This window comes from Phascolarctos cinereus, unplaced genomic scaffold, assembly GCF_003287225.1.
Source record: "Phascolarctos cinereus isolate Bilbo 61053 unplaced genomic scaffold, phaCin_HiC Scaffold_1;HRSCAF=81, whole genome shotgun sequence".
Classification (NCBI taxonomy): domain Eukaryota; kingdom Metazoa; phylum Chordata; class Mammalia; order Diprotodontia; family Phascolarctidae; genus Phascolarctos; species Phascolarctos cinereus.
In genome coordinates this window covers 271,258,192-271,281,381 of record NW_027555514.1, presented here as the reverse complement: position 1 = coordinate 271,281,381, position 23,190 = coordinate 271,258,192, and the positions used below count along the sequence as shown (strand labels likewise).

General features: G+C 43.0%; 1 protein-coding gene across 2 annotated transcripts in view; it reads left to right on the top strand.

Moving 5' to 3' along the window:
• Positions 1–1,100: 1,100 nt before the first annotated feature.
• The window catches only part of GNPTAB (N-acetylglucosamine-1-phosphate transferase subunits alpha and beta), a 91,529-nt gene continuing 69,439 nt past the window's right edge, over positions 1,101–23,190 (top strand). For both annotated transcript variants that reach the window (XM_020982344.2, XM_078146808.1), the window contains exons 1-2: positions 1,101–1,301; positions 21,717–21,802. In XM_020982344.2, the coding sequence (XP_020838003.1) occupies positions 1,185–1,301; positions 21,717–21,802 (203 nt within the window). In that variant the 5' untranslated portion in view covers positions 1,101–1,184. The remainder of the gene's footprint in view (positions 1,302–21,716; positions 21,803–23,190) is intronic.

The following is a 23,190-nucleotide window of genomic DNA, read 5'->3' as shown; positions in this document are numbered from 1 at the left end:
GAAGTTGAAATACTTTGGCCCCATAATGAGAAGACAGGACTCATTGGAAGAGGCCCTGATGTTGGGAAAGATTCAAGGTAAAGGAAGAAGAGGGTAGCAGAGGATGAAATGGATAGATGGTGTCATGAAGCAGTGAACATGAGCTTGGATGGACTTTGAGAGGTAGTGGATAATACAAGGGCCTGTCATGCCATCGTCCGAGGAATCACAAGGAGTTGGACCGGACTGAAGGAATGAACAAACGACTTGTGGTTTATTAAAAAAAAAAAACACAACACTTCCAAGGTTGCAAAACTCTAAATACATTGTCTCATTTAGGTTCTATGGGTTAAAATTGCATTAAGACTTTAGGGACACGCTGTATTTAGAGGACTTTTCAAGCTTTGATGTTCTACAGACCACGCTTATTGCAAGACACCCAAGAAACAATGTATGCAAAGTGCTTTGTATACTTCCACACATAAAACCCACCTTTTTATGCAGCTCGAATGAGACTATGTTTAAAGTACTCTACAATCTTGAAAATATTTTTATAAGCCACCAGGAGGCGAAGGGAAGCTCAAATGAGACAATGTATTTATTTAAAGGGCTCTGCAACCTTGAAAGTGTTTATAACCTACGCTCCTTGGCCGGGTGGGGTTCAAATGAGACAAGGTATTTAAAGGGCTCCGCAACTTTTAAAGTGTTTATATAACCACACTTTTGGAGGAGCAGGGCACTCCAATGAGACGGTGCATTTAAAGGCCTCTGCAACCTTTACAACACTTATAAATCATACTTTTCTCTGGGGAGGCTCCCACCGGCGCAGAGTACACCACCCATGCGATCCTCCCGCCGCCGGCCTCCTGTGCTCCGCTCCGCTCCGCTCCGCTCTGGCTGTGCGCACCGCCCAGGGGCGCACGCGGTGGGTGGGGCCTGAAGCGGCCCATGCGCCTCGGAGGGCACCGCGTCCCTCCGCGCACCAGGGGGCGCTGGCGGCCGAGGAGGGGACGGGCGGCGTGGGGAGCCGGTGGCGCCGCAGGCCCCGCCCCCAGCCTCGCTTTCGCCGCGGCGCGGGGCGGGGGCGGGGGCGGGGCCGGGGCCGGCAGCCTCCCGGAAGAGGCGGTGGCTGGAGCGGAGCTGAGCCCGGGGGCAGGTGGCCGTGGCCCGTGCTGCCATGAGTGGCGGCGGCGGTGGCGGCGGCGATGCTGCTCAAGCTCCTGCAGAGGCAGACCTACACCTGCCTGTCGCACAGGTACGGCCTCTACCTGTGCTTCGGGGGCGTCGTCCTCATGATCGTCTCCGCTTTCCAGTTTGGAGAGGTGAGTCCGCGCGGAGCCGCCGGGTCCTGGGGGGGCTGCCTGCGGGAGGGGGCTCTGCTACTCCTCACCCCCCCAGCACGTCTGCCGCCTCTGCGGGGTCCCCGCCATCCACCCCCATCGTGCCACCTCTGCGGGGGGTCCCCGCTATCCCTCACCGAGCTCCCTCCAAGTTCCACCTCTGCGGGGGTAGGGGTCCCCGCGATCCTGCCCCCCCACGTGCTGCTCTGCGGGGGGTCCCCGCGATCCCCCCCCACGTGCCGCCTCTGCGGAGGATCCCACTCTTGCTCTCTCTCTCTCTCCTGGAGCGAGAGTCCTTGCTTTCCTTCCATATGCCGCCTCTGCAGAAGGGGTCCCAGCTTCCATCCACCCCCAGGTGCTGGCCTCTGCAGGGCGTCTCTGCGGCTCTTTTCCACACGGCTCCGCTTGGGGGGGCCTCCCCTAACCCCTTTCCCATATGCGCTCTCTCTCTCTTTATTTTAAGGGGGGGGTCTTTGCCACCTCTAGTGTTTTTGTCTCTAGGGGGAAATCTCTACTAACCACCACTTAATGCCTCTTTTGTTGTTTGTGGGGGGCTTTCTGCTAATGCCCTGCCTGCTGATACGTTTGAAGGGCCTTCCAAGTTGGAGAGGTGTGACCCTTACCACTTTCCCTTCCAGCTTCTTTGTTTCTCCCTCTAGCCTCATCCGAGAGCTTCTTAACATCACCTCCCCAGCCCGATACTTCGGGGGAAGGCTCTGCTGCAGCCTTTCAGTTTGGAGAGAGAAGTGTAACCCTCACCCCCCACCCTGACATCTTCTAAATTCTCCGTCGTCTCCATTCTACCCCCTTTCCCCTATTATTACCTCTCTTTATAGGGAGGTGAGTTTGGAAAGGTGTGGCCCTTTCCATCTCTCCCTGCTTGTTTGCTAAATTTCTCTCTCCTCCCACCCTGAAAGGTTTGTAAGCTCTGTCATCTTTGTTGTACATTTCCCCTCATACTCTTTTTAGGGGGAAGGAGAAGTTGAAGTTTTGGTTCCTTTTAGTTCGGAGGGGTGAGTCTTTCACTTAAGACCTCACCGCCCTCCTAAGGCATCCAGAGCTGCCCTACTGCCTACTGTCATTCTCTCCTCCAAAACAAAACAGAAAAAAAACCCAACTTTTTTTTTAGAGGTGAAACTTTAGCCCAAGTTTCCTAAATTTCTGTCTCTCTAACATACCCTGAAAGAGGTGTGCTGGCAAATGTTTAGCATCCAGCTCTGGGAGGACTAGGGACACAGTTTTAAATCAGTCTGCTTTGAGGCAGCTAGGTGGTACAGTGGCTGCTCCAGAGCACCAGCCCTGGAGTCAGGAGCATCTGAGTTCAAATGCAGCCTCAGACACTAGCTGTGTGACCCTGGTCACACAGTCACTTAACTCTGATTGCCTCCCAAAAGAAATAAATTCGTTGATTAGTCTGCATTATTAACATTTTTGCCATCACATAAGCCTGGTGACCATCAACAAAATAGTAGATTTAGCCCTGATGTGTAGCATTTGCTGAGTTCCAAGAAGTACCTGCCGACACAAAAATTTAACAATCAGCTCCAAGCTGATACAGATTGGCTCCAGCACACTCCTTTCCTGAAACTCAAAAGTCCCACCATTCCCATTATTCACTGCTCCCAAACTGCCTTTTGGGGAGAGTCTTTATCTAAGCCTTCTAGTGTGGAGAGGTGAACCCTTTGGTTCAGGTAGCACCTTGCCATGGTCCCCTCAGCCAGTCTTTTTATTCTTTATCTTTTGCCCACCATTCTGCTTTTTTTTTTTTGGTGGAGGGAGGATGTTATCGCCTCGTCTTCCATTTTGAAGAAATGATCTTTCACCACCAACATTACCCATTTTCCCAAATTTCCATCTTCCAAAGTTACTCTAAACCAGTTTAGACCTTGTCCCTCTAACTAACCCTATATTTGGTGTGTTTTGGCCCAGTTTTCCAGTTTGGAGAGGTGAGTCCCTTCCTGGGACACTAAGAGCCTATAAACCCCATTAATCTTAACCCTCTACCCCCCCATTCCCTTATATACAGACTCCCTTTCCTTGGTGGGGAGAGGAAGATGTCTCAGTTCAGTTAGTAGAGGTGAGTTCTTGGCCCCAGTACTCATAGGATCACGGATATCCAGATAAAAGGGACCTTTGAGATCACAGTGTCCAATCCCTTCACTTTGCAAATGAGGCCCAGAGAACTGAAGGTCGCACAGTAGTAAGTGGAAGAGCTGAGATTTGAACCCAGGTCATCTGACTCCAGAGGCAGCTAGTTAGCGCTGGCACAGCATGCCAGGCTTGGAATCAGGAAGACTCATCTTCCTGAGTTCAAATCTGGCCTGACACACTTACTAGCTGTATGACCCTGAGCAAGTCATTTAACCCTGTTTGCCTCAGTTTCCTCACCTGTAAAATAAGCTAGGGAAGGAAATGGCAAACCCCTCCAGTATGTTTGCCAAGAAAACCTCAGAAAAGGGTCACAAATGAAATGACTGAACAATACCACCTCTGACTTCAAATCCGTCACTCCATATTTACTCCATTTCCTCATTACCCAAATCTCTGCCTCTGTAAGGTATGCTGAGACCCTTACATGCCCACCCTTCTACATTATCTGTCTCCCTACTCTGGTTTTGTTTTTGTTTGGGGGGGGTCATCTCAGTTTTCCATCTCACCTGACCCTTGTCTCTACATCTTCCACCTGAGTTCTTCCAGGGTCCTTTACCTATTATTCACCGTACAGTATACATATGTATGTCACCTTTTCTGAGTGGTGGCTCTCCAATCTTAACTTTTCTGCGCTCCACCTTTGTTCATCTCGTCTTTAATCCAAGACACCTTGAATCCTGTTCCATCTCCTGTCCTTTCAGCACCTGGCTATTCATCTCTTAACTGCCTTTAACAACAAGGCTTTCAAGTCCTTCATTGAAAGTCCTTGTGTACTTCTAAAAGGCCTTGTCCTTACCTCTGCTTTATCACTAGAGTTTGTGCCAATATTGCCCCCTGTCTTGGACAGCCTTGTTCCCTTGCCCTGCCCTCCTGTACCTCTTCCCCTTATTTGCTCCTTCCTAATCCTCCTCTTTCCTCACTCCCAAATCTGGAAACGTTTGACCTTTAGGCTTTCAGAAGTGAATTTGTGCTTGAATTTTGAGGGTTTCAACTCCACTGATGGGTTGAAGAATCCAGGGGACTTGGTACTTTTTAACTTTTACCATCATTGCCAGGTTTTAGATTTTTGTACTCTTGTTTAAAACAGATTACTCAGCATAGATCATCAACTGGTCTAGCCGTAGTTTTCCTTTCAGGCCCTTGTATTGTTTCATGATCACAAGACCAGCTCAGGTTCTGGGACACATGACTTTATAAGGGCAGCTCCCTTGGACTTTAGCACAAGGTGTCTTGGGGTACAGCACAGGCAGTTAGAGAGAGAATACAGAAATATTCTAGATTTAACGTGGAGATGGTCAAGTGGTCAAGTCTGAAATTCCTTAGAGTCAATGTATGGTTAATGCTGCCTTTAGAAACTGTTAAGAGGGTATGTTTGAGCAGCAGTTAGGGATGCCCTTCATGGTAGCTTATAGCCTATTTAAAATGTCTTCGAGTGAGGAAATACATTAGTTGAGACAATTTTTTGCAGTTGTTTTATTTACTTAAAACTGAATCAATATTTTTCTCTTGGCATGATTTTTACCAAGATAATAAAGAGTTGAATTATTAATAGAATGTATGTGTGTGTCTACAGGTGCAATTTATTCGCGTTTTTGAGGGGTTCTTATCTATGTGGTTACAGTACTTTTTTTTTTAAGTTCTCTTCTGGTTGTTTAAAACCTGCTTTTTTGTTGAACTGACTTTTGGCTCCAGGGCAGAAAAGGATTATAAGATATAGTCCAAGAGCTTTGGAAACCTTCAGTATTACCCACTGTGAGTTATTTGTGAACACAGGTGTAGATGGTGCGTTGTGCCCTCTTATCTGTATGCCATTTTGTGCATGTGGCCTTTAGAATCCATGTTTTGCCCCTTCTAAGGTGTTTTCAGTTGTGAGAAACGATGAAGTTTTAAGTTGGTTACCTCTAGGTTCATTAATATATTTATTAATGTGTCTGACACATAGGCATTTAAGTACTTGTTGACTGATATATACTTCAAGGAACAATGATTTTATTGGTATGTGGGCTTTCTCCACTGATGCCAGTTTTACTGGTATAATCTCTTTATGACTGACATGGTTGCACAAGTTACTTGGGTCAAAAAATGTCATCCCTGGAGGCTACCTCCGGAAATCAGCTTCCATGCATTTCCCTAGGCTGGCTTTAGGCTATGATAGTCTGTTGGGTTTGATAGGACCAGAGAGAGGTTACGTGGCACTGTATGACCATCCATCTTGATGCCGGCCTTCAAAGCCCTCCCTCCTCTCTAAAACCTGCCTTACTTATAGAAGCTGCTGCTAAAACTACCAGTTCACACTTATATAGCGCTTTAAGGTTTGCAAAGTATTTTACCAAGCACCATTTGATTGGAGCAATAATCCTGAGAGGTGGGTGCTGTTATTATCATCATCCGTATTTTGCAGCCCAGGAAGCCGAGGTTAGATGGCATGCCCAGGTTCCCTCAGGCCAGTGCTCTCTCCCTGCTACTTCACAGGCCCTCTCTGGAGTAAACAATAGACCAGTTTATTCATTTTCCTAGTCAAAAAGGGGAGATTTACTATGTGAACAAGTCATACCTTGAGCTGCTGGAATTGGCCATTCTTGTTACGCTACTTAAGTGTGGTGGAGAGAAACCCTGGTGGTGATTCAAGACTGTGTAATGTTAATGCACGCACTACGGTCAAGAATCCTGGTTAATAAAAATGGAAAAAGCAAACATCTTACAGAATTGAGACGTGATGGAGCCGAGACTGGTGCTCTGAGCCGCTTCTGATGGCTGTTCTGTTCAGTTGGCTTCTCCTGGCCACCCTTCACTTCGTCTGTTGCATTTGTTCCACTTGGATAAACGTAGAGTGACTAACGTATCACTTTATGAACTTCACTAAAATCAAGATTGTTTTCTTCCTCTGTGCTCTTTGCTTCAAATGCTACTTTTTCTTCATTCCTTTATACTTCATTCCTCTTCACTTATTTCATAAATGCCCCAGTGTAGGTCAGCGTTCCTTCATTCAGTTCTAAGAATTTGCCAAGTAAGGTGTTCTTTTTTCTTCAAAAAAATTTTGTATTCTGATTTTGAAAAATGCCAGCAAGCACGAACATTTCTATTTACAAAGAACAAAAAAAAAGATTGCAAATGAAGTTACAAAAATTTGAAAATAGTATTTTATTTTTTCCAATTATATGTAAAGATGATTTTTAGCGTTCATTTTTTAATAAAATTTTGAATTTCAAATTTTTTTCCCTCCCTCTCTTCCCTCCTCCGTAAGATACTAAGCAATTTGATGTAGGTTATATAAAACCACACATTTTTTACTTTGCTTGTATTTTTTTATTTTTTGGAGGCAGTCAGCATTAAGTGACTTGCCCAGGGTCTCATAGCTAATGAGTGTCCGAGTCCTGATTTGGACTCAGGTCCTCCAGATTCCAGGGCTGGTGCTCTATGAACCATGCCACCTAGCTGCCCAGCTTGTATTTTTTTTAGAAGCATATAATACATTTGTTGTGATTTGAGCAGGGAGATGAGTCTTCCTGACTCCAGGCCTGGCACTCTATCTACTCAGCTGCCCCCATAATATGTGTTAATTTCAGAACTATCCCTTGTGTCTGTAGCGCCCTCTGAGCTTCTTTCTCTTCTCTTCTGTGCATTTTTTAAAAGTGCTTCAAAGTTACTCCTTCTTTGTCTTTGTTTGGAGGGGTCACTACATCATGACTCTTCTATATACTTCCCCCACTTTTCTCCCCAGACAAAAACAAAACAAAACAAAAACCCCCAATGCCTTATAACCAGCATAACTAATTCACATATTGGACGTGTTCAAGAATGTGTGCTTCATTTAGCACTAAGTCCATGATCTCTGTGGCAGGAGCTGGGTAGCTTGATATTTATCTGAATACACATCATTTTTATTACCAAAACCTGATTCTTTCTTATCTTAAATTTATTTAGAAAGTAAGTGACTGAACCAGTATACCTAGAATAAAGACTATACATTTTTCACTTGTAAATTGAAATTATGCAATCAATACAACTACTGAATGTAGCAAAATTTCCAATGTGTGTTGGTACATGTTTAGTTCTATATCATATATACATAGATACACAGATATAAACATAGATAAATAGATAAACATATGGACCCATGTGTTGCTGTTTGCTGCCTGCCACGCGTCCTGCACACATGTGCAAGTCTGGAATGCTAACAGGAACCTTGGTGGGGCAATTTGGTCTGCAATTTAGAAAGTCCTGTAATCTGAACCTTGCACCATAGTGAAGTTCAGGTGGTGAGCTGCTAAACCTGGATCCCCCCAGGGAGTTGGTTTGAATCTGTTTTTTCATTTTGAGACAGTTTTTATATTATCCTTGGTATGTGTTCCCTTTCAGAGGAGCACATGTGTTTGCCAGCGTCCTCCTTTCCAGTACCTCTCCCTTATCTCACCTTACTCCCTACCCTGATTCAAGGTCTCTAGTCTTTTAAAAGCTTTATCTAAAAGCATACCACTGCCCAGCTCCCCTTCTCCCGCATAGTGCCTTGATTTACCTCACATTATCCTGATCTTAGGTACTGTATTTTAGTATGTTACATTGTAAAGAGGTTCAGAGTAATTCCATTTCTGTAAATTCTTTGCTTCTTACAGGAGTGGACAAGGTTGTGAACCTCTTTGGGCCTCAATTTCCTTATTCATAACACAAAAGTATTGGGATAAGGAATCTCCAAGACCTTATGATCTTCCATTTTATACCATTCCACAGCAACTAAAACAAATGAAAACAAGTTGTCTTGTTTTTTTTTTTAAGGGAAGCCTTCTGCTGTTTCCTATGGGAGGCATACAAAACTATATAAGATACTGTAATGCAGAACATTATTTTGCCATTTAGGTAGCAGGGCCCTTTAAGCCATGGAAAGCAAAAGTTGGTGCTTAATCTTGCCCCAGACCTCTTTCCTCCTAAATCTAAACAATAGTGAAATGTACTCTAGCCCGTACCTCCAAAGCAGATGGATAAGAAAGCTTGCAATATAATTGCTTTAGATAATTATGTTTATACCAGAGACCAGGACACCTGGTCTGGTTTGTGTGATCTCTGACCCATAATAACGGGGTGCTCGGGTGCTTGTGCTTGTACTTGTGCCCCAATTTCTCCCTAGTCTCAGAAACACTGTCTCTGACAACCACTCCTCAGCCCAAGGACGCTATGCCTAGCCGTTATTCATGCATGAGCCTCAGCATGACCCTTATCTCTCTCCCCGGTACAGCTACACAGAGCTGGGCTGCTCAGGCCCCAGCCCTAGATCATGTCTCTGGAAGCCTCCCAATTCCTCAGTAAGTTCCTGTGTTGTGAGAAAGCTTTCCCTTGTTGCAGAGCATTCTTTCATCAAGACAGAGGGAGAGGGGTGTCCTTGGCCAGCCCAAGGACTCTTCCTCCTGCCAGACTCCAAAGATCCATCCCCCTCCCTGTCCGGTATACTCCCTGTACTTTCCCATCCATAGCCCCCAAAGACACCTGCACCTTTGGATTACCTCATCAGTGTTCCTGGCATTTCTTTCCCATGCTGTTTTCCATATAAACCCTAGCTCGACCCCTGATCGGGGCTGCTTGATTTGGATGTGCATACCCCTGGCAGCCGCACGCTAATAAATCCACATTTTAAATTATGTCTGGGTCTCGCTCACTGATTTCTCGGTACAACAATACTTCTAGAAGATTAAAAATCTAATGGTAGTTGTCATAACCTAAAAGAATTTTTCCACCCATAGTGAGAAATGGATAAAAGACCAGCCATTGACATAGATCATCACCATTTCCTATGAAATGTAGATCAGTGTAAACTGATCCCCACAAAAAGGCCAAAACAAACTAGAAACTAGTTTAGACAGCAAATGTTTACCTCCTTCCCAAGTAGATAGTAGCCACGGCAATGTCAATTTAGACTATAAACTGCTTTGTAAAATTTAGTAGAGAATTGTAGAAACTCTGAGTAGTATATCCTCATAATTTTTTTTTTAACGGAGCGATCATATTTTCAGAAAGCTTGTTAATAGACCTGGTTAAATCTGAACATTCCAAGAACATTTAGAATGACATTGTAAGGAATTTAAGGAGCAGCCAAAAAAAAAATATGACAAACACGTGCTTAGATGTTGCTACCAACTTCTGCCACTTTTATAGTCTAACCTGCCAGTCCACAGTGTGCTGCATGACGGAGTTTTGGGACTAAAGAAAACAAAGATGGTAGTAAAGGGAGTTTTTCTTTGTTGGATGTGAAATCATTTTGAGGATATTGAGTGATTGATGCTCCAAATATCCGCAAGTGGCTAAAATACTAAACTCAGCAAAAATCGCAGACTCCATTTTTCAAAAAAGTGATCTAGAGAAGAATACCGGTAACCACTGACCTCTCTGCCCCTTTCCCCTGTCTGTCCTTTGAGGGAGGTATGAGAAGGGAACAGGCAGGCTTTCATAGCAACAGTGCTTTCCAGTGGAGCACATATTTTTTGTCACATAGTCTGCTGAAAGTCAGGGGGAATCCAGGATCCTTTTTGTACTTATCACTTCAGTACAGCAAATATCTGTTTGTAGGCTCTTCTTCAACAACGTATCTCCCAAGTACGTTAAGAGTATGTAAGAATTCTTTAAAGCAGTAACCACATACAGAATTTTGTTTAGCCCTCTGATGATTACTAGTACTTAGTGAAGAATAACCGAAGGAGACATGCTTGCCAGAGGTGTTTGCCGCTGCCTTGGACAGTGCTCAGTGCAGAGGCCAAGAAGGTAGCTTCCCTCAGGGCGGCGAGGTCTTTTTGATGCTCTTGTCTCTGAGGACATTATACAGGTTACACCTAGCCTAAGGACGCTGCAGAACCTACTAAAGGAAGTCTGTAGTCATTCAAGAGTTTGGCCTGGCCATCCATATAGGAAAAACCACGTGGCCTATTGTCCAGATTGAAAGATGCCAACAGATGGACAGCCTGTGGAACTGGTTCACTAGTGTTTGTATCGTAGGCGACATAGATGAATAATGAACAGGGAATCTGATGGGAGGAGGAAAACAGGATCATGTGCTTCGGGGGAATTGCCCAGTGTTTTTAATGACCCCAAGCTTCTCCCCACTTTTAGAAAACTCTATTTTCCCAGTGATACTGTTTGGCTGGGAGTCATGGCATATTGCTGCATCTGAAGAATTCAAGCTGTAGATTGCCTTAAGTTCAAAGGAGGAGCTCATTTTGTCAACAGATGTTAAATGATTTGAATTACAGCTTGGCTAGAAGGAGAAATGGGAGTTTGGGATAAATAGTGTTATGTAGTGGTATAATAGTGTTTCAGGGAAATTGTTTCCTCTTTGCCATGGCATTTCTGATTTCTTTTTTCAGTTTTCTTTTGCTAGAAACTTGTCAAAAGTCATATTCTTTACCATCTTATTCATTACTACACCATTTGCTTAGGCCTTCACATGATCCCACACTGAGTTTGAAGGCTGTTGAACAGACATGTTTCTTACCTTCAGAATTAAGAACAAAGTTCATTATCTAAAATTCTTAAGCGTATATGTAGAAACTAAAAATCCAGAACTAATGCATTGAATAGTTTATGAGACTTGGGCTTATATTAAAGTAGGGAAGATTTACAATGTAAAGAATCTTAGAACTGAAAGAAATCTCTTGAGGGCATCTAGTAACTATTATCTGAATAGGAGTCTACCCTCCAGAGTAGCTTCACCCCAAGAGTTAGTCATTCCTCCTATTAATTGTTTCCTGTGATACTGCATTACAGTCACAGGCCACATTCAGACATTTCCCAATTGACAGGTGCCTATTTTGTTCCCAGTTTTTTGTTACCACGAAAAGTGCTGTTCTAAATGTTCTTGTATGTGTGGGACTTTTGTTTGTTTGTTTGTTTGGTTGGTTGGTTGGTTTTTGCTTTCAACTGATAACTCAGTTTTTTCTCTTTCTTTCTTTCTTTCTTTCTTTCTGGCAATTGGGGTTAAGTGACTTGCCCAGGGTCACACAGCTAGTAAGTGTCAAGTGTCTGGTTTGAGACTGGATTTGAACTCAAGTCCTCCTGACTCCAGGGCCAGTGCTCTATCCACTGTGCCCCCTAGCTACCCCTCAGTTTTTTCTTAAAGAATGGAGAGCCTACCTCAGAAGAAAATATGAGTTCAAGTCCCACTCATGATATATACCGGCTGTATGACCCCAGAGGAGTGACTTAACCTCTCCGTGGTTACTTCTGATTACTGTTATTTCTGTTACTATAACTACAGAGGAGATAGAAGGAGTGTCTTCACTGAGAGTTCTGTGTGCCAGTGAAATCATGGATGTAGTCCAAAAAAAAAAAAAAGAAACCTTTATTTCTGTTTCCCAATAATCCTGAATAGTTGCGTGATTCTCTCCACCTTCATTCAGTAGCTTGTGTGTAGGTATGAAGGTGGTGAAAGATAGGATCTATCTAAGGCTGAGGCTTGGCTGACCATCATCAACGATATAAGGGGGATAGGGCTTCAGGAGAAGAGGACAGTGTTGAGTTGAATTGGTTCACCGAGGGATAACAGTGAGGAGGTACAGCTTAGTACAGGGGAGATGGCCTGGAGAGAGAACTGAGAGATCAAGGGATGAGAGGTCATAGTACAGGTGAAGAGGAGGGTTATATAAAAGAAGGCAGAGGGAGAAAAGCTAAGAGGTTCTGGTCAGATAAGGGGATTTCACAGTTCTTGAACATAGAGATGGTACTTGTGATTCATGGCAAGATCAAGGATATAACCGGCTTTGTGTATTTCTGAGGTAGGGTGGGGGAGTAGCTCATGGTAGGTGAATAAGTAGAGGAACAAAGTAGTTAAGGCATGTGAAATAGAATCATTGTGAATGTTGAATTCCCCTAGTACGAGGTCAGGAGTTGGGGAGGAGAGAAGAATTCTAATCTTCCGTATAGTATCCCTTCAAACACATGAAAACTCTTCTCGTGTCCCTTCTAAGTCTTCCCTTTCCTAGTTAGACATTCCCAGATCCTTAACTGATTCTCATCTTCCCCCTTTTCCCAAGTTGTAGACACTCTCCTTTGGAACAATGTGGGACTCAGAGCAGAGCACATGCCTCCACTTGCGGTCTGACCACAGGATTGCTTGAGATCACGGTTAGCTCTTTTGGTCGCCCTGTTGACTCAGAGACATTGTAGTTCACTGAAACCACGAGATCTTTGTCTCCTGAGTTGATGTCTAGCCAAACCTCCCCCATCTTTTACTTTATATTAACATGCTTGGACCTCTTAAACATTTATTCAACCTAAGTGTAGGACTTTACGTTTCTTTCTCTTACATTCCATCCTATTAGATTAAGCCCATCATCTTTACCTGTTGAAATCAAGGAATAAGCATTTATTGAGCACCTACTCTGTTCTGTTGTGGGGAAGGGGGGGAAAGGAAAGGAAGGGAAGGGGGTGCTGAGAAGGAAACAAAGCCTGCTCACAAGGAGCTTATTGACATTCTCATTTTTTTGGATCTTGACTTGTCATCCGTTATTTAACTTATCCCTTCCAGGTTTGTGTCATTTGCAGATTTGATGATCACACTGTCATTTTCTTCCTAGTTCTTGATACAAATGTGAAATAGCACTCCAAGGACAGGTTCTTGGGAAACTGTCCCACTAGAGTTCTGCCTCCAAGTTGACATTGACTCCTAAATGACTCTATTTTGGATTTGGTCATTCCCCCATCTTAGAATCCACCTGACTTGTTTACATCAATCTAGTCTGCCCACAAGAACTGCAGGAGAAAGTTTGTCCAATTCTTTGATGAAATTGAAGTTTTCCAGGACTGGGACATTCTCCTTATCTGATAGTTTATAACTGTTAACAAAAAAAAAAAACAAAGAAGGGGTGAGATGAGGTTAGTCAGGAAGTGAAGCAGCATCGAGTAGGGGAAGGAGTGTTGGACACGTCGTCTGGAGACCTGAGTTAGAATCCAACCTCAGAAGGGAAGTAACCCTGGGAAAGGTATCTGTCTGTCTGTAAAAGGGAGGAGATTACGGCTTGCATCACTTACCTGCCTTAGAGAGTTGTGAGATGAGCATTTTCGCAGTCTTGAAATGCTATAGAAAGGTGAGTTGTGGTTATTCTGATTTGTTACTGATGAAGCTTTAGTCACAAACCATCCCTGGCTTCCTTTTAAGTCCTAACTAAAATTCTACCTTCAACCTACCCCGTCTTAATTCCAGAGTTTTCCATTCTTCAGTTATTTCCTATTTATCCTGTGTATTGCTTTCTGTATATCTGTTTGCATGTTGTCTCCCCGAAGATTGTAAGCTCCTTGAGGTCAGGGACTGTCTTTTGCCTCTTTTTTGTATCCCCAGCATTGAATATAGTGCCTGGTGCATAGGAGGTGCTCAGTAAACTTTGACTGATTGATTGTTTAATCATACACTTTAGCATTTTTCCAGTAATAAAAGTCAGGCTCAGAGAGCAAGACCACGTTTTAAGTCTGTCAGTCTTGAAGTGTCTCCAGTTACTCATGAGGAGTTATATCTAACTGTTCGCTTAGTACTCTAGAATCTAGTTTGTCTGGCCTTGGTGTAGCTCTGCTCTCTCACTGTGTGTTTGTTTTGGTTTTCAATTCCTTGTTAACTACTTTGGTTCTTTACTTTTCTGCCCTAATGTCCTTGTTGGCAAGAGAATGGAATTAAGATAGTAATGGGGAAGTTATGCCTTTGCCACTCATCAGTCATCTGTTCTTATCCTTGAGTTCTTCCTGGGCAGGTCTCCCACCTTTTCTTTGATCTTCTTTCTACTTAAGTAACTTAAAAAAGCTTTTTGTTGTCTCTGCTATTCCTTGCCAACCTGATTTTTATACTGTTGACGGTGTCTTTTGAGGGCCTGCCTCTCCGTGCTATTAAATTGAGTCATGCTATATAGCATAATATTAGAACAAAGCCAACCAGATCTGGTAAGTCTGGTTGTATGACCACCTTTCTGTTGTGTAAGTTCTAAGTCTGGCCTTGGGGTTGGCAAAATGGAAAGGGAGCAAATGGTCTTGGATGAAAATTGTCTCATCGATTTAGAGGTGGAAGGGAGCTGCCTAAGGCTTGTGCAGGGCAGTAATGAGGATGCCTGGATTTATACCCACACTCTGTGTCCTTAAGTCTTACTGTAGTTTGGTACTTACGAAAAACAAAGACATAAAACAGAGATCCGTGTGCTCATCGAAGTATGGTAATGTTGTAGGGAATGTTCTGTGTAAAATTTTAAAAGTGAAGGAATTCATTTGCTAAATACGGAGAGGTCCAAATATTCCCTTTTTTGTGGGTTATGTTGTACTAATTGCGTCAAACTTTGAGATGATATGAGGCCCTTTCAACTTTACACACACACATGCACGTGCACACACTTTTTATTTTTGATACGGACTTGTGTTCCTATGAATTTCTGCAACTTGTGTATGATTTATAACCATGGAAAATTGTCTGGGCTCCAAGTCACCTAGAACAGTGCTTCCTAAACTGTGGGTCGCAGTTTATGTGGTCCCACAGTTTAAGAAGTGCTGAAGGGGGCTCGAGTGGAAAAAGTTTAAGAAGCCCAGGAAGATTGGACAACGTCTTATTTGCAATAAGTCCAGTCTTTTCAGGTCCCTTGAGTCTCTGCTTGCTGTTGGGGGTCATCTTGTTTAACACCAGTATTCTCCTACTTTTGCTCTATGTTTGCAAATCACGGGATATCAGAAAAACATCAATTTCGGGCATCCTAAATGCCTCTGGAAAGGTGTACAGTGTGTGTAAGTAGACAGCCCTGCATGACCAATGGTGATTTATCTGTAAGAATTGGCTTAAAAGGCAGAAAGCAAGGGATGACAGATGGGGACCCTGAGAATGAAATTGATAGCCACAAAAAGTAGTACGAGAAGCAGAGAAAGGATTCAAGGATTTATGGAGGCATAATCACACAAAGTACGGACATATGGTGGGTTGCAGTCAGTGACGGCAGAGGGAACGGCTGCACTTCTGTGTTCAGAGATCCAGAGAAGTTTATGCTACATAAAAGGCACTATACTACATTTATAGGATGTGTATGCCAAGAAGGCTAAGGTTTGCTCTCAGGCGTCAGATGGCTTCTGATGTAGATGAGCACCATCTCTATGAGAAATAGCTGTGATAGAATTGGCCAGAGAGCACTGAGTTTTAGTGACTTGCCTGAGGTCCTGCAGCCGAATGGGAGTCAGAAGGAGAGCTTGAACCCAGGGCTTCCTGGTTTTAAGGCCAAGTCTTCGGTCACCTGTGACAAGATTTCTTTTTTAGGAAGACAGATGAGGTACACAAATGTGAAAAGGGCAGCAGAATTATGAGAGATAGAGTATGACCGGGCAGGGAATGTTGCAAGAAGTCGTTGAATGAAACAGACAAAGAGGCTGCGGGTTGAATTCAGGTGGGGATCCCTTGTGGGCCAACGTCATTGGAGAGGCTTCCTGCCCAGAACTGCAGCTTCAAACATTTGAACGGTTTTGTTTTTTCCTTTTTTCCCCCCACTCCTTTTAACCACATGGCCTTTGTTGCTTTGTTACCTAGATCTGTGTTAATTGGGGGAGGCAGTATTGAAATTTTTGTGGTTTGCTTCAAGCCCCGAATTCCTTAGAATCAGTATTATCTCTATATAAGTAGTGGGACAGTTTTGTTACAAAATCTCTGGCAGTTCTTAACTTTTCATAATGAGATTTTTCTTTTAAGAAATTACTTTGTAAAGACTCATTTTGCTACTAACTAGTTGAGTGGCTTTTGATTTTTAGGGCCTCAATTTGTTATGAAAAAGGAAGATAAAACGTGTAGCATGTTTCTCTAAGAAGTGAAGTTTAGAAGGAATCCAAGCTGGCCAGCAAAGATAAGGCTGACAAAGGGGAAAGGTTGTATTGGGTAAAAGGGAAGCCTCTAAGAGGTGATAAATTACCAGTCACAGAAAGACCCTGGAGCTGTTCCATCCTTTTTTTTTTCCTCTTTCTTTCTTTCTTTTCAGTTTTCAGCATTCACTTTTATGAGATTTTGAGTTCTAAATTTTCCCCCTCCTTCTCCCCAAGATGGCATGCCTTGTGATATAGGCTATACATGTACAATCACATTAAACATATTTCCATATTAGTCATGCTGTGAAAGAAGAATCAGAACAAAAGGGAAAAACCACGAGAAAGAAAAAGCAACAACAAAAAAATGAGTGTGCTTCAGTTTGCATTCAGACTGCGTAGTTCTTTCCCTGGATGTGGAAAGCATTTTCCATCATGAGGCTTTTGGAGTTGTCTTACATTATTGTCTTGCTGGGAGAGCAAAGTCCGTCCAAGTTGGTCATCGCACAATGTTGCTGCTACTGGGTACAATGTTCTCCTAGTTTGAGCTGCTCCATTCTTAATAGCGTTTGTTTTCTTTGCCAAGGAGAATGGATTTGGGGCCAAAGGAACAAACCAAAAATGTCTAAGAAGGGGGTTATACCCTAGATAACTGAGGTCGCTCCTGGCTTTTGTTCAGCAGTTCAAGCCGTTGGGCCCAGATAAGCTACATCTTAGGGTACTGGAAGGAAAGGCAGTTGTGATTTCTGAAGTCACTTCCAGCTTTGACTACTGTGGAGAACAGGAGAGATACCACAGAAGTAGAAAACGGCAAGTATCCTGCTGACGTTCTGAAAGTGGGCCTGCCAATTAGAGGTGGTCATGGTGAACATCTAGAAGAGGATATGGCATGTCACCATGGGCTAGTGTGACCTTGTCAAGAACAGGCTTTGCGGGGCAGCTAGGTGGTGCAGTGGATAGAGCTCCGGCCTTGGAGTCAGGAGGACCTGAGTTCAAAGCCAGCCTCAGACAATTGACACTTACTAGCTGTGTGACCCTGGCCAAGTCACTTAACCCCATTGCCTAGCCAAAACAAAAGAACAGGCCTTGCTGGTCATACAAGGAAGAGCTTTTACAGTGGAGAGGAAAATGGAGAGGGGAGGTACACAATGCTTGAACCTCACTCTCATGGGAATTGGTTTGAAGAGGGAAGAATACACGCGCGCACACACACACACACACACACACTCACACACTCAGTTATGTATAGAAATCTATCTTACCCTGTAGTGAAATAGGAGGGCAAGGGAGAAGTGAAGTGGGAGGAGGAGATGATAAAAGGAAGGATGAATTAAGGGAGGCAGTGGTTAGAAGTAAAATAGACTTTTGAAGAGGGACAGAACAAAAAGAGAGGGAAAAGGATAAACAAGGAAGTGAGATTGAGGGAAATAGCCCAGTTAGTAATCGTAACTGTGAATGGCATGAGCTTATCCATAAAATAGAAGCAGAGAGCAGAATGGATTAGAAACCAGAATCTAACACTATGTTGTTTACAAGAGGCACTTGGAACAGAAATACACACAGAATTAAAATAAAGGGCTGGACAGACTCTAATGTGCTTCAGCTGAAGTAAAAAAGTCAGGGGTAGCAATCATAATTTCAGATAAAGCAAAAATAGAACTAATTAAAAGAGAATCCAGGAAGCTACAGTTTGCTAAAAGGTACCAAAGACAGTGAAGAAATATCAAAAAATTTTATAGCAAATTTCTCTGATAAAGGCCTTATTTCTCAAATATATAGATAATTGAGTCAAATTTAAAAAAATAAGAGCCATTCCCCAATCGATAAATGGTTAAAGAATATTAAGCAGGCAGGTTTCAGAAGAACAAATTAAAACTACCTGAAATCATATGAAAAAATTCTCTAAATCACCATTGATTAGAGAGGCAAATTAAAATAGCTCTGAGGTACCACCTCACACTTATTAGAAATGACAAATGCTGGAGAGGATGAGGGAAAATAGGTCCACTAGTGAGCTGTTAGTGGACAAGTGAACTGGTCCAGCTGTTCTGGAGAACAATTTGGAACTGTGGCCAAAGGGGCTATGAACTGTGAAAACCCTTTGATCCAGCAGTACCACCTCTAGGTCTATATCTCCAAGAGATAAAAAACCAAAAAGGAAAAGCATCTATATCTGTGCAGATGTATTTACAGCAGCGCTTTTTGTGGTGTCAAAGAATTGGAAATTGAGGGGATGCCCATTAGTTGGGGAATGGCTGGCATATGATTGTGTTAGAGCAACATTGTGCTACGTGAAATGATAAGGGAGGTGATTTCAGAAAAGCATGGCAAGACCTATATGAACTGATGCAAAATGAAGTGAGAAGAACCTGGAGATCATTGTATGATCAGGTCTGAAAGACTTGACTGCTCTGATCAATACAGTGATCCAAGAGAGAACTGGTGAACTCTGAATGCAAACTGAAGTATCATGTTCTCTTAATTATTTTTCCCTTATTCATTTATTTGTTTTTGCAATATGGCTATTATGGAAATATGTTTTGTATGATTTCACATGTATAATTGATACTATATTGCTTGCCTTCTCAATGTTTGGGAGAGGGGGTGGGAGGGAGGGAGAGAATTTGGAACTCAAAATTTAAAAAGAAAAGAATATTAAAAATAATAATAATTTTTTTAAAAAAAGAACAGGCCTTGCTGGACTAACTTTATTTCTGTTTTAGACAGTTTCTAGACTTAGTGGAAGAGGAGAGGATTCTTGGTCAGGGGTGAGATTGCTTGTCTCTGAGGTCCCTTAGAGTGCTCCGAGTCTGTGATTCATTCCATTAGATACTGTGTATGTGGTTTGGTAGTCCAGAGCCGGAGGAATCCTGGGCTCCAGCTCACCATGGCGGTCTCTTCATGGATGCCTAATATTTATCTTCCCTGAAAGCAGCAGACGAGTGACAAGTGGCTGGAGATGGGGGCAGGAGATAGATGGCAGCGTGTTTAGGAGAGCAGTTTGGTGAAGATCGGCCCCTCGGTACAGGAAATACTCATGTGCTTAGCTCCCTTTTGTTGAATGTTTGAAAATGAGTTTTCCTTTTAGAGCTTTCTGCAAACCCTCAATGAGGTAAATGTGGGTTGCACCTTGATTGTGGGAACTCAACCCTCATCCCAGGCTGCCCTTTGTTTCAGCTGAAGACTTTTCATCTGGTGCCTACATACTTTTGACTTATTTCTAGATCCAAACCAAATTTGCTGAACCCCACTTTAGTCTGTTACAAAAATTAGTGTTAATTAAAAAATTAACTCTTAGAAGACTGAGAGTTAGGGCTAAACTGAAAGGATGGAGAGAGAAATAAAGCTGTGGCATGCAGGAAAGAAGAAAGCAAACCTTCAGGGAGATAGATAGTGTGTTGCAATCCCCAAGGAATCCCCCTGGGACTTGGTATGACAGTCTCCAGAATATTTGTGAATGTGTTGAATAAGGTCAACTTCTCATTTGCTGGTTTTGTTCATGTGTATAATGGAAGCAGTTTGAAGACCTTCAGATGAATTTATCTGATGAAAGAAATGATTCAGGGAGTTGGCACGTGTGTCCTTGAGGGCAGGGATGGTCTTATGATTGGCAGTGCCTCTTATATTATTGGTGCTTAATAAATTAATTAAAAATAAAAATCATTAAATTATTAAAATTATTGAATTAAAAAATTAATTAAAAACAAGCATAGTACCAGATATAGCACACGTGCATGTGTGTGTGTGCGCACGTGTGTGTGTGTGTGTGTGTGTGTGTGTGTGTGTGTGTGTTAGGGCCTGGACCTGTGAATTAATTGATATGGGAAGTGCCAGATGAGTAAACTTCCTCTACCAAAGCAGATCTGTACCTTCTTTACAATTTCTAGTCTTAGAGAGTTGACTGAGGTGCTGAGAAGTTAAGTGACTTGCCCAGAGTCACTCAGCGAATGTGTCAGTAGTGGGGGCAGAAGCAGGATTGGAGCCCAGATTTCTCTTGCCAGGCTGCATCTTCATATGTGTAGTAGGTATATGTCTCTGTGTATATGTGTAAGAAAGGCAAGTGTGAGGCAGACCTCTGTCTGTTGACATGTTTGGTAAAAGATGAATAGTTAGGCCTTTTTTTTCTTCAGAAACGTACAGTTGTAGGGGTAGATCAGTGTTCCACGTATGAAAGAATTGGAAAACAAGACAAACAGACATTCATTTAGCACCTGTTGTGTGTACACGGGAAGAGGAAATGGTTTAGGTAATGCATGGTCTCTGCCCGCAGCAGGTGTAGAGTCTATTAAGATTGTTAGCCAGCAGCACAGACAGGGGGCTGCAGGCCAGAGGCCATTCTCTCCATATTTAGTCTTCCCTCTGTTCAGCACACTCACAGACCACAAACCATACTTCTACACCAGACATCCCACGTGGACGGAGTGTCCTCCCTTCTCCTCTTCACCTGGAGAGTTCCCCTCTGCTTTAAGACCAGTTTGAGCACAGAGTTCAGTGTGAAGCCTTCCCTGATCTTCTTAGCTTCTCCTTCCATGCCATAGTACCTTATGTTTATATATATTTGTGCTTATTCAGTTTAGCGTTATGCAGTCTGTGTTTTCAGATGTACTTGTCTCCATTAGAATGTAAGCTTGCTGGGAGGAAGGGTTATATCATTCTCTGTATTTGTACCCCAGGCCCTAGCACAGGACGTGGCCCACAGTGGGCACCCCAATCCTTTGCCTTTCTCCTTATTGAAGCCTCTGCTGCTTTTCCCAGCTGGCCCAAGCTTATGCTCTCCTGGCATAGTCTTAGAGACACCAGGCCCAGTGGCTTATGGGGAAGGGTTGTTTTTAGGGTTATTATTAGGAATAATAAAGTTTTGGGTTTTTTTCCTTTAAGCTAGCATGTTATGTAAGGTTTTAAAGTTTGCAAATTGCTTTACAAAGGAGGTGTTTGAAAGAGATTCTGTTCTGTTGCAAAGGCTTCGACTCTTTGAGGATCTGGGCTCTGTAATTGGACCATTGCCATACTTAGGGGCATTGCCATACTTTTGATCAATGGCTGTAATTTTTATAGGAGCATCAGTGTAAGTGCACCAAATTATATTTTTAAGTCCATATTTTGAAAATAGTTACTGTCCCACAAAGGAAGCAGCTCTTGAGTTCTGTCACCCCCCACTCCCTTCAGTCTGTCGGTCAATATGCATTTATGAAGTGCCTCCGACTCACCATGCTAAGTGCAGGAGATAAAAGAAAGGCAAAAGGTAGGAGCTCATAACAGATCGAAGTTATTTTAGGGATAATCATGTTTGATAGATCTATGAAAGTATTTTTGGAAGCAGTGCCTCTCGCCTTCCATCCCCATCACCTTTGGGTCCAGGCACCCTTGGGAGTAGGGGGAAGGGGCAGAGATAACAGTTATTATTATCCTTTGATGCCAGGAAAATGTATAATGATGTAATCATTGAATTTGTCTTTTTTTTAGGTTGTTCTGGAATGGAGCCGGGACCAGTATCATGTTCTGTTTGATTCATATAGAGACAACATTGCTGGCAAGTCTTTTCAGAATCGGTAAGATTTCTTTGGAAGATGATTATTGGACTTCTAGAATGCTTTCTACCTTGTCATTTTCACTGTGTGTAAGATACCGTGCAATTCTTGGAGATAGACAAATAAAGAGTTCTGCAGCTGTCTGTAGAGAGTATGTAACTGGTTCCATTCAGTGCACAGAATTTCAGTGCTTAGCTGAGCTCTAAACCAGGTTAGACATCACCCATGTATTTGGTCCAAATCTGAATGTGGATTGGGAAACTGGGTTGTCTGTATGGTGAGTCCCCTTGGAATCTCTTCCTATGATGTCGGTAAGGTCTCAGCTTTCCTGGAGTAGCTACCTTCAGTGTTTCCCCTTCTTACTGTTCATTGTATAGACTTACTGTACTTTGTTAGCTGCTTCTGGTTGCCCTGTATAATTTCAAATTATAAACTGGAGGCAGCATGGAACAGAGGCTAGTGCTCTGGACTCAGTAGCAGGAAGGTGTGGATTCAGACCCTTCCTCAGACGTGTGTTGGCTGTGTGACTCTTACTTTTTTAACCTCAGTTTCCTTGTCTGTAAAATGAAGGGGGTGGGGAGGGGGACTCTATGGCCTGTGAGGTCCTTTCCAGCTCCAAGTTTATTGAGTTTTTGCAAAGGAACCAGATGCTCAGAAAATTGGATATTAAGACAATCAGTCTTAAATACATGGGTTTGTCTAAGTGTATATATCTATATTTCTTCTAATTTTAGATAGCATCAAACATCTTTTTTTATGACAGTGTATTTCAAATTATTAAATCTTGCTAGCAAAACTACCAGTGGATTATAATATGCAAATATTTTAGTAAACTTTAAAAAATATTGTCCTGTGGACATTTTCAGCTTTAGTAGACAATGCTTAAACTTGTGTGCTTTTTCTCCTAATTTGAATAGCTTAGAAAAATGATTCTAATTTTTTTTTAATTAAAAGAATTTAATATTTAAATGTCATTCATTTTTCAACCTCTGGTTGGAAACCCTGAAATCTGGCTATCCTGCTAACTCCTCAGGCTCAGTGTGACCAAAGCTTTTATCCTCTTTTTCACCAAACCTTCCTCCTTGCTTATTTCTATCAGTGGCCTTGCCTGCCTCCCAGTCCCCCTCCCCGCATCCCTCCCAGGGCTCAGCTGGACTCTTTTTGAAGTCTTCCAGGCGCTGAAGCCTGAGGCACCACAGAACTCTTTGGCGGATTTTGAATCTGTTCATCTGTAGCTACTTTCCATTGCCCCTCATTCTGCTCTCTGAGACCAAGCAGGAAAGCTCTGACCCCTCCTCCATGACAGCTCATCACAGGCTTGAAGGCAGCTGACATGTGTGTCCCCCCTCCCTGCATCCCTCCTGAAGTTTGCTCTGTAACTCATTTATGTCCATCTCTCCTCATGTGGT